Source organism: Uloborus diversus, chromosome 5 (assembly GCF_026930045.1).
Source record: "Uloborus diversus isolate 005 chromosome 5, Udiv.v.3.1, whole genome shotgun sequence".
Classification (NCBI taxonomy): Eukaryota; Metazoa; Arthropoda; class Arachnida; order Araneae; family Uloboridae; genus Uloborus; species Uloborus diversus.
Window position 1 is genome coordinate 30073976 of NC_072735.1, and position 12324 is coordinate 30086299.

Sequence of the window (12324 nt, forward strand, 5' to 3'; positions counted from 1 at the left end):
GGCAGCAATAATTGCATATCCCCCCCCCCTCAAAAAAGACTTTTGTGCTTCTGATCAGGTCCATGATGGGCACCCAAAGAAGGGGGTGGAAGGACCAGCTTGGGGGCACCTGATTTTTCAAGTCAGGGGTGTATTCCTAAAATAATTGGGGGGATGTAACTAATTTATAATATGGGGTGGGGAGTGACTAATAAAAATAAAATTAAAAACAAGAGAAGTTAAGAAATGAAGCATGTCGTTCTTTTTTTTCATAAAACAATATACATATTAGTGATGTGCCGAATTGTTAAAAAAGTAGATCCGCTGATACGGATCCGGATCATTAGTGTCAAGATCCGTGGATACGGATCTCAAAATGTTTTTGTCCAATTCAACTATCCAAGTGTAAAATTTATTACGGAAGGTATTCCCGTCACTATAATAACACTGTTTCTTCAAAAAATGTCATCTACGGCGAAAATATAATAAAGACTATGATTTACTCTTTAAAGAAATCTCTGTTAAAATTGATGGAGATTTGGAAGGAATGGGGAGCGCAGCATTAATGCTCAGATAGAATGTGAAAAATTATTTCTAGTTTGCTCGGTAGATTAGGATACAGGAGCAAGAATGTAAAGCTGCTACTGGATAGGCTAGAAATAATTTTTCGCATTTTATTTCAGCATAAATGCAGCGCTGAGCCATTCCACCCAAATTACTCCGACCGACGGAATAACAGCGGCGGGAACACAATCACAAACAGTAAAGAGACTTTTGTCTTACTTTGTTTTAAGGATGCCAGGAAAAACCAGATTATTAACCATAAATTAAGAAAAACAGAAACCCTATATCAAATAAAATATTTCTATGTGACACAGTGCTACTTAGTGTTCCTGATTGTACTCTGAAAAGATAAAAGAAACAGAAAATTTGTCTTTTTATATTTACTTATTTATTTTCACATTTTTACTTTCAAGAGAAATTTCTACCTTTTAATTTTTAGTGAGAAAATTGCAAATTATCATGCAATAAATTAATGTAGCGATATGGATTTTTGTTGATCATTTTGCTATTTGGTTTTGCTTGTCCACTGAGAACACTTTCAACAAATAAAACTTCAACAAGAAATTTGGATTTCTGAGCAATATTCCAGCATTTAAAACTTTAGAAGAGTATGACTTAATTACTAATTGCAATAACTTGCGTTGAAATTAGACGAGATGTGAATGGAACTGATTTACACACAGAGTGAACAGTTTTTGTAAATTTCATTCCAGAAACTTTAACTTCAACACTAGATACACTTAAATATTTGTTTGAACACGAAGTCCAAGATGCTTTACCAAATATTGTTAATTGCTTTACGAATTTGACTAACTGTACCAGTTACAGTTGCCTCTGCAGTACGCTCATTCTCAAAGCTTAAATTAAAACGTATTTAAGACCAACAATGACTAATGCTCTTCTTAATGCTCTAGCACTAGTATCGATTAAAGTGATTTATCTATTTCTTTAGATTTTCAAACTTAATTTATTCGATTTGCTGCTAAAAAAAGTTTATCTTCAGTAGATTGTTTTTTTTTCTTTTTTTTTAATGATATCGTAACTTATTTGCCTCTAGATTTTTCTTTTTTTTAAATAAATGTTTGTTTTCGCAAATTTCGTAGTGTCTGTTTCTTTTCTTTTTTTTTTTTATTTTTTTAAATTCACATAGTACAGCAATCGTTAAAAATAAATAATCTGAAAGTATCTCTGTCTGGATCTCTGTGACGAGCATAGAGCCTAGAAAGTTCGGCCGATTTTCGTGAAATTTGGCACAAAATTAGTAGCATGGGGGTGTGCACCTCAAGGCGATTTTTCGAAAATTCAACTTTGTTCTTCTTCTTTTCCAATTTTAAGAACATTTTACCGAACAAATTATCATAAGGTGGACAAACAAAATTACCATAATGTGGACTAGCAAATTACCATAACGTGGATGTGCAAAGTACCATATGCGACCATGGGCGAGCAAATTAACATAACGAATTACCATAATGTGGATGAAAAAACTACCATATGTGACCATAGGGGAGCAAAGTAACACAGCAAATTATCATAACGTTGACGAGCAAACTACCAATATGCGACCATGGGCGATCAAATTAACGTAGCAAAGTGGCGAGAAATTCCTCATCCATTATACAGGTGAAACAAATGACGTTTTAATTTTCTACTACAGGCAAAGCTGTGTGGGTACCACTAGTTTCGTAATAAAATGTCAAAATAATTGTTGATTTTTATGCGCTGGGGTTGGTGTGCGCTGTAGTGCGTGATAATGAAGTTATAGGAAAGAATAAATAAATAACAAAAATGATTATTTATCGACTTTTTAAACTAATTTCGCATAGGGACGATAAAACTCTAAAGCACACCATTGGGCAATGGACATTTGTTTCTGTAGGAATTTTTAGGAAGAGACAGACATTACTTTTGGGAATGTCTTGACTTGAAGCTGCCTCCCTTACCCACCGTTATTTGAATTGCTAACAAGGTTTAACTAACATGAGAAAGAAAAAAGTATTAGAGTGAACTTGTTAAACATTTGATAAATTTAAAACGGAAAAATTCCTTTTCTGTGCTATTTATTGCTTGGAACAAAAGATAGATTTCAAAAATTACACGTACTAAAAGACCAATTTTAGGCTGCATGTGGAATGTCAGAGAAAAGACAGGAAAGGGGTAGGGGAGGGAGAAGGAATCGCAGATCAAACAAACTTCCAATTTTTTTAAAACCTAGTTTAAGTCAATCTTTTGCGGAAAAAAATTTAAGGGGGGATCTGGATTTTCTCCCACAGAAATTTTTCAAAATGACGTGAAACATAGCTAATTTTAGCAAATGAAGGTTTGAGGCTCCCCTCCAATTATTTTTCAAAATTGAAGTTACTATGAGAGAAGCTTCGTGACATTTGGCATTCGGGAACCCTTCCAGGACATTTTCCAAAATAAAACTTTTAAAAACGCAATTTTATGTCGTTAAAGGAATGCGGAAAATTCGGAGGTTTTTTCTAGAAAATTTTCGATTTTGAACTCTATCTTTGGTGACAAGGAACAGAATTCCATGAAAGGAATAGGATTTCATGATTTTTGCTGTAAATTGTAATGAATATAAGTATTTAAGACGTAATTTTTTGCACTATCTTTGCTGATACTTGGGATTCGAAGTCTCGGCTTCGGTTGTTGTTTGACTTTGAAGTTTTAGAAATGCAGCATGTAGGTTTGTTTGGTTAAGGTGGAAGGGGGCAGCTTCGCAGGGAGGGGATTCGAGATTTCCTCCCAAAACGTTTTCGAAACTTAGTAAAAGTTAGACTATCTTTAGAAAGGGAGAATTCGAGGGTTCACCCTCTAAAATTTTTAAATTCTTCTTTTCTCTTATGCTTTTAAAAATGTTCAGTTTTCTGTGTTGACCTAAGGGAAAGGAATGGGAGGGGGGTGGGACTGCAGTTTTTTCAAAATTGAAGTTTGGAAAATTCAATTTTAGGCTAATTTTAGAAACGTAAGAAGGAGGATTTGGAGATCTCCCTCGGAAAGTTTTCCGAATTGGAATATTAAAGATGCAATTTCAGGCTATCTTTGCTACGTAATCCTTTCTGACTAATTTCAGTTTTAAAAACTAAATTTCAGGCTACATGTTGAGTTGCTAGGTTAGGAGGTGGGTGACATTTTTCGAAATCCGAGATAGGAAAATGCATTTTTAGGCAATGTTTGGTGAAGTCAAGGGAAGGCCATTCAACTTTTGTACCCTTTTGTGTCTAACTGATCCAGAGCCTCATCTATTCACCTTTTTTCAAATCTCTACATTAAGTTTCAATGAAAACACATAAAAGTTTCAGCGAAGCACAAATAGGATGTATTTGCCGCCCCCAGAAGTTCCGCCGCAGGATGGGGTAGACCTGACTCTTGGGATAGGCGACCTGTGCCACCGCCTAGGGCAGCAGATTTTAGGGGCGGCAAATTTCAGGATGGCAAAATATAAGGAAACAAAGAAAAAAGGAGGAAAAAAAAACTGAAGTTTGTTAATTAGGGGTTTTTTTTTCCAGCTCAAAATGTAGCAGTGAGCCTTTGCTCATGGGGTGGCACTTGTCAACATTGTCTTGGACAATAAAATTACTAGAGCAGGCCCTGCAGGTACAAGAGCTACGGCGTGCTCTCCCTAGATCCAGCTCTGCATTGTTCACTTCCGTATTCGGTTTTTGTTTGACACATTTATACTTTTATTAAATTGGATTATTTTCATTCATTGTGCTTTCAAAAAACATAGTTGTGGCGCTTTCTGAAAAAAATACACCTGCAGTCAAAATGAAAAAGATGAAGAAAGGGACGCCGTAAAAGGAGGGCGCACTGGGATTCGTCCCGGTGGGCCAGCATGGCTCTGCTTCTGATAAACATAAAATTTTTCATTCGTTACTAAAAATCACTTTTTTGTCTGGACAACAAAGTTAATTAAACGTTGGCATAAATACTAAAAATTTTTTGGGAAAAGAAGCAGTTTATTTTAATTTTAAAAGGTTTAGGTTCATATCAGCCAATAGGAGAGCAGTAAGGCTTCCTGTGATACATACTCCCCCGTGGAAAGTGGTCATATGGGTCACTTTCACATAAAGTGTGGAGAGAAAACCTGACCTGATAGAAGAAAACTAACTACAATTTTGAAATCAGCATGCCAATTCTAATCAAAAATAGCTCAAAAATCTAATTCACCAGAAAAGTTGCAAAAACTTTCCTTTAAATTGAACAAAAAATTACATATTATACCAAATTAAAAATAAACATCATCCAAAAATAATGTTCAACATTCATTTTCTCCACCACAATAAAGCTATGAAAGTGCATTAACCTTAATATGTAATTAATGTTTTACACAAATACACATACATAGTAACCAGTGAACAATAAAATATTTGTCAATTATTTTTAAGTTCATTGGTTAAAAAGCTGTACCAACCATCAGTAGGATGCCTAATTGACCACTCTTTTCCTTCAATATGATTCATTATTGAATATAAAGCACTATTGTCTGGAACTGAAAAAAAAAGAAGAAATATTACGTAACTTAATACTTAAAAACTTTTTTGTTGTTAAATGCAATCATCATATTATTAGCAAAATCACTAGTTCCTTTGTTGAAACCTGTAAATCAAACAGTTAGTAGTATAAATTTGACATTGGCAATTTCTAGCATACCATTCTTTAAACATTAACAACAATTTAAAAATAGTTCTAGCCTTTCAGTATGATCTAACACCTTGCCAGATGTTATGTTCAGTTTTAAGCATGGGAGCCCATATGCAAAAATTAAAGGGGGGGGGGGGGCTTAGATATTTTCCCTATGGAAATCAATTTCCGTACAGATTTAGAGTTATTAAAATTTGACATTTTTAATAACTTATTCATTAATGGCATGAGAAAAAAATGTTTTTACAGTTTTGCAAAGGAGAAGAACTAACTGCAAGGAAGTTGTAATTTCTAAGGGGAGGGGGTAAGCCCCGACTTGCCCCCCCCCCCCCCATATGAGCACCCATGGTTTTCAGTATAGTAAAATAAGAAACACTTAGTAAATATTATTTTACTGCCTAAGTATAGACAAAATGATTTTAAATGACCAATTTTAAGTTGCATACTTTTTCTATAAATTTTCAAACTTTGGGATACTATTTTATATTTTTCAGAAACAAAAAGCAATAAAACACAGAAGCAGTGAAAAGAAATCCATGAAAAATAATTCTTAGTTTTAAAAACTTGATAGTCAACATGTTTCATTTTATAAATTTTTTATTTCGAACATTCCTTTTTAAGTGATACTACAAAAGAATTTTCCTATTTTTGTTTTTCGGTAACAAAAGCAAATGTTGAGCCATGTGACCATTTTTACTTCTCTTTTTGTATTTATTTTACTTAACTGAAAAGAGAATTTCTTTCAATACACATTTTAAAGCTTTTGAGTATGTAATTAACCAGAATCTACCACATTAAATTAAATGCATTTCAGCAGTTTTGAGCTGCATATGGATTTTAATAACCCATTAATACTATATCACTTAACAATATGAGTAATAATCTATCAAAAGGAAACACATCAACATTTTAGAAAACTCAATTTTTATCATTTTCTGTATCTCTCAGACGACTACTTTAATCTCCAGAAGTAGAAACAGAACAAATATTAGTTTATTAAAGGGTAAAGGTTGACATTTTGCTCAAAAGATAACATTGCCATCCCCTACAAGATTTATAAAGACATACTGCAACGTTTATATGAGAAGTAAGATGATTCAAACCAAACAAAAGCAGTTAAAATTTTAACTTTTTAAAATTGTTTATTTGTGCTTTATTTTTATTGAAGTATCTTTTGTCCCTCTTAGAAGAGCAGTGGCCAGAAATTGTAAGAAATTTGAACCTATGAATGTTTTAATGTTTATAACAACAAAAATTTCTAACTTATGTCGCACATAATGTGTTAATTCATTTGAAAATCACCCACTGTTGCTTGTTTATTCTTTAAAGATAGAAAATTGTTGAACCAGATATGTAGCATCTTATAGTTTCAAGTTTTGGTAAATATACAAAATACACACTTAACTTACAGATTAATTATGACATAGGTAAAACCTAATTTAGTAATTGGTCAATGTAAAATTACGGGATAAAATTAGATACTTCAAAAAAAAAAAAAAAAAAAAAACTTTTGAGCATCCTTTTTTCTTCAATAAGAATACAGTAGTTGAATTAATGTTAATGATGATGTAAATATATTTAAATAAGAGCAAATATACATTAACATAGTACAGTCGAACCTCGTTAAACTGCCAAACTAAGTGACAGACTGAAAGTTGGCAGAAGTAGAGGGTGTCGGTTTAACGAATTTCCAAAAATCCTGTGCAAATGCATGTCTTCATGAAAAGAAATTTGAAAGCATGTATTTTCTGCTCCACATGAACTTGAAAAAGAAAAGCATCATAAATTGGTTTTCTTGCAGTGTGTCACTGATGGCTACTTGATTCTCTCAGAAGTTTAAAAATTTCAGCTTTAAATTGATGGCTTGTGCATTAATTTTATTCTGAAACACCCAAAATAGAATTTTTCCGTGCCAGTTTAAGATTGCTGTCGAAATTTTTCCAGAACGAAGCAAAAGAAGACAATGTCAGAGAATTGTGCTACGAACTGCTGTTTGCTGAAGTCTGTATACAACGTCAATTACTGATTAAAGCCTCCCCCCCCCCTGACCAGAACAGAAAAAGGGTAAAGAATGAGTGCTTTCAAAGCTGAGTAGTGAAATGTCAAAATGGAAAGGTTGAAAGGTGTGTGAGGGCTGATAAGATCAAGTCAAGTGAAAATGTCATGGAGATGTTGGAAACAAAGCACCTTGGGAACTGAGTGCTACAGGGGGTGGATTAACCCCTTGAGGACCAGCGCATGGAAAACGAAGCGCTGCTACGGGACCGAACGTTCCGAAATGGAACGCCGCCATCGGCCCGAGCATTTACAGCAGTTAAGCCTAACTGAACAAAAATATTCATATAAAATCAGCATTTCAAAATAATGACTTGAAATTTTAAATTTGCTTAAACAATGTACTACTGATTACTAATTATTAATATAAAGACTATTACATTATTAGAAGGGAGTGAAACAAGTAGAATACTAAAACTTTAACTATGTGCCTAAAGATAAATAATATGTGCACAAAAACAAAGTTAGAGTTAGACATCGTGAGTGTGCAATCAAAGAAAAAGAAATGTAGCAAAAAAATATGTTCCTTATGTAATTTTAATTAAAACAACTTAGGTCAACGAATTTAAACTAGTTAAATTCCCACGCAGCAAGTCTCAAAATTGCTTCATAATTCTCTCGAAAACATTCCCTTTCACTCACTTCGCTAACCATTTTTATTGCAATGTTCCAGTCTCCAAATAAAAGAGAATAAATAAAGAAGAACAATATCAGAAAGGATTCAAAAATAATCATAAACTTCAGTGCGGCTTGAAATCATTCCTGTACTCTCATCGAACGGGGAATCCCAAAAGTCTGGAACACATACGCAAAAATATTTTAACCTTCCTCCCCCTCCCCCATAATTTATTCAGCTAGATGTATATCTCTTTCAATTACTTGCAACAAAAAAGAGAAGCAAAGATATAAACAAGAGCAATTGAGACCTCATAAATCGTATGCGCAGAGCAGTGATTCACTGTTGTTTACATAAAAAAAAATCTATCCCATTGAGAGGTCCAAATAAGAAACTAAAGCGTGTACATGAAGGTCAAATACCATGTGACTCGAATATGATCAAAGTTATAGCCATTTAGAGCCATCTATTATCGTTTGAATATTCAATTCAATCGTTCCATTTCGAGAAAGCGTATATGTGACGCTGGGACGTCAGCGTCGATCAGAGCGCGTAGCGGATACGTGCCGCTGGACTGATAAGAGGAATTGTTGCGTAGCGTCCGCGTGACGCTGGGTGCGAACGGGTTAAACAGAAAAAGAGAAAAGAAAGCTGTACACTTTTACCTGGTGTACTTGGTGGAGTGGCTAATCTAGGTGCACTTTTATGGGGCTTAGTGGCAGGTGTGTGTGACATTTCATGATGTTCTTTTGTGTCTCATCATGTACATTCACTCTCCTTAATGATTTATCTCCAAGTTTGAATTGTTTGGCATGGTCTTTCAAGATGGCGATGGCAGTTTAAATAGTAATGTTATCATACCAAATATGCAGTTTCCCTTGAAAATCAATGGCGGTTGGCGGACAGTGGGGTAGCAATTTAAGGAGGGAATTTGTATTGCCTTATTATACAGAATGTTCCCCCCCCCCCGTTTCTCTTCAAACTAAGAGACAGGCAGTTTGTGGGGGGGGGGGGCGGTTTAATGAGGTTTGACTGTATATTCATGACTTACAAAAAATATATATATATAATATATATAACAACAACTGTTTCAGCAGACTGCCGTGTGCAGGTAAAGGGCAGTAACTGCAAATTTTTCATTTTTGTCATCTGTTGTACGTTATCTTTATTGCACAAGTTCGCTTATTTGGTTTCCACTGAAAAAAAAGGCGGAAAAAGACATCTAGATCCAGCATCTCCCTATCGTTAGTATGGAATCCAAAACGCGTTTCTTCAAATATCTCGAAAACTCATTTCTGCAGATACTGCCATTTACCTGCACACAGCAGAATTCAAGACAATTCTGCCGTGGGCAGGTAAACGGCAGTATCTGCAGATATCTACTGTTTTCGAAATACTTGAAGAAATGTGTGGTGGATTCAACACTAACAATAGAGAAATGTTAGAATTCGACATTTTTTTCAGCCAAAACCAAATAAGCAAGCTAATACAATAAAGCTAAATTACAATCGATGGCAAAAATGTAAAAAAATGAAAAATGTTCAGTTACTGCCCTTTTCCTGCCCATGGTAGAATTTATTTAGACATTTTTATAGTTAAATACAATTAAAATTTCAGAATTACTTACAATCCAAGTTATAAATTTCGAGTATGTGATAGTATGTACCCAGACTTGGCTCTAAAATGAAAAGCAAAAATTTAATTGAATATAAATCTTTCCATACAGGTTAAATGTAATGATATGATTTTAAAGGGGTAACGAAAAATCAAAAATAGTATATTGGAGTAGTATTTGCAGGATTTAATTATTCAATGAAACCAAAGCTTTTTTATGCTGGGGAAATACTCACTAAGCCACCATAGAGAATTGACCCTTTAATCTGTGCTGTTACTAAGGGGGGAGGGGGCGGGAATCTTGAGTGTTTAATGTATGAAAAGGTTTCGTTCTTGCCATCATGGTCGTTTTACTGTTTAAGGATTTTTCTTGAAATTCTAATCACTGAAAAATCCCTATTTCGAAAATTTCGCTGTTTGTCTGAAATTCAGGAGATATTTTTCTTGTTAAGAAGTTGGGAGAAGGCATCAAAATTCAGGAGTCTCTGTCTGTCATACAACGGAAAAAAATGTAGTCAAATCAACTTAACCAAAGTGATAAAAATTTAGTTTCACAATACTACTCAATTATTTCAAATGAATAAATGAAGTACAAATTTAGCAAATACTACTAAATTAAGAGAAATATTGGCATTAAAGCAAAACTCCACCTATCTGTAGACTCTTCATTTCAGACAAAATGTTTAAGGCGAGCTGCTTCGATCTCTTCCACCGTTTTGTTCGAGACAAGACACTTAGAACAGCATTCATCGTGTATAGATCAGGGGAAACACCAGCAGATTGCATGCTTCGCAAAATGTACTAAAATTGGAAAAAAATACTTGCTTTAATCCGAAATGCAAATTACAATCAAAAGCATAAAATTAAAAATAGATACTAACTCTAATGGGTAAAGAAATACTAGTTTGGAAAACTTTTCTTTTAAATTGAATAATAATGACACATTTCTGCATGATGTCATGTACAAATTATATTTAAATACTTAAACATTAACAGAAAAGTTTCTAATAATGCATTTATTCAAGGAAAAAAATTACTGCAAACTAGTAATTTTGACCACTCACTTGTAAATCGTATTTTAGTGATTCATAAAAATGTTTTTAGTGATTACTCTTCATAAGTGCAGAAAAAAACATTTATGTTAATTTTCGAAAACAATGAATATTTCTGGAAAGCAATAATAACTGATACGGATAAATTCATTTTGAAGAAATGTAAGCCTCCAATGAGAATTCATGTTTTCTACCTTTTGAAACTTAAATCATTCACCTATCTAAGCAGTGTTCATAAAAAGTAACGATTTATTTAACGGAAAAAGTAATTGCATGTATCTACAAAAATATTAATTGGCTATCATATTTTTTCTTACTAAATCAAAACTAAAATTAGTCTGCAATTTTTCAGTAAAAGGAAAAAAAAAACATTTTTATTGTTTTATGCTGTAATACAAGTCCAAAGTTAAAATTTAAACTGTAACAAACTAAGCATATGAAAAATATGCCAATTTTGTCATTGCTTAAATGAGAAAGAAAATTTTTTTTTCAGAAATTGTTTCAAAAAAATGAACAGGGAGTTCAAATGTAAAGTAACATTTTTTAAGCATATATTTAATTTTTTGGAAGACAAGGGAAATGCGCAATATATCCGAATCAGCAATATAACGAGGCGCGATGTAAAGAGGGGTTACTGTAAGGTAAGAAATAACAACGTCAAAAAGTACAAATTGCAGATTACTCTAGACACTTGTTTCGGCGTTACGCCTTTTTCAATGCAAAGAAAAAAAGGGGGAGCTTATGGATGTCTTTTCACCAGGGGCGGACTGGCCAGGTTGGCTAGACTCTTTAATGAGATGTACTGTTTATTTTCAGAGGGGGAGGGGGTTCCTTTTAATTGAGGAGGTCGTCTTTGGGGAAAGGAGCACTTGGACATATATCTATGCATATCAAGATCTGCAATTGATAAAAGCCCTCGGTAAGTAATATTTCTAATTTTTTCAATAATATTCGCTACAAGGACCCTCCCGCCATGTGGTGAGGGGGGTCACAAGTACAGACCAAATTGTTGAAATTTTACAAAGGGTACTTGAAAATTTTTAAGTCTTTGTGAAACAGACCTCATTATTGGGGAATAACATTTTTTTGGGGGGAGGGGGGGGGGGAGAGGAAGGCGCCATGTAAACTTTCGAGGAGAGGGAAGGGTAACATCCATATTTAAATCATCTGCACATTAAAATTTTCTTCCTTTACATAATTTGCAAAAACCATACAAGTCCAGAAATGCAAGTTTATTTTCGGTTTTTTATGACAATCGATGTTTTGTAGAGAACTGGAAATACTAATATATGCTACCCCAATTCCACAACCTACGTTTGATAAATCGAAAACCCCCAAGTACGTAAATGCGTAGAACTTTCAAAAAGAAATCTATGTCCGTGCAAGCTAGAATTGGCATTCGTATAATCATTTCAACTCAAATTTTGTTTATGCGTAGAACTTACACAAAAAACACTATTTTGTAAGTTACCATCCTATAGCCAGGGCTAAGGCAGAAGAAATACACTGCCAGCTAAGTCAATTCCAGCCGAGGACTGCAGTTTCGTGCTTATTAGCACTCATCAACCCGGCATAGGAGTGACTAAAAAAGTTAAGAAAATTGTGGGGGAACCCCTTCTTTTCCCTCTCCTCTAACGTTACCAAACATTGTAAAATTGTGGTTTTTAACATCAACTTTGAAAATATTGCTTGGAAGGGAGCTAGAGCCCTTTCTTCGGATTCTTTTCTCCTTAGGTCTATACAAGGGCGCCCATATAGGGGGATGGGGAAGAGGGGGCTCAAAACAACCCTTTG

At 34.1% G+C, this 12324-nt stretch overlaps 1 protein-coding gene across 1 annotated transcript in view; it reads right to left on the reverse strand.

The window, feature by feature from the left end:
* Positions 1-12324, reverse strand: part of LOC129222521 (protein PTCD3 homolog, mitochondrial-like) — a 79384-nt gene that overhangs the window by 19771 nt on the left and 47289 nt on the right. The window contains exons 13-15 of the mRNA XM_054857033.1: positions 10129-10279; positions 9492-9542; positions 4964-5041 (exon numbers count right to left, since the gene is read on the reverse strand). Coding sequence (XP_054713008.1) covers positions 4964-5041; positions 9492-9542; positions 10129-10279 — 280 coding nt within the window. The remainder of the gene's footprint in view (positions 1-4963; positions 5042-9491; positions 9543-10128; positions 10280-12324) is intronic.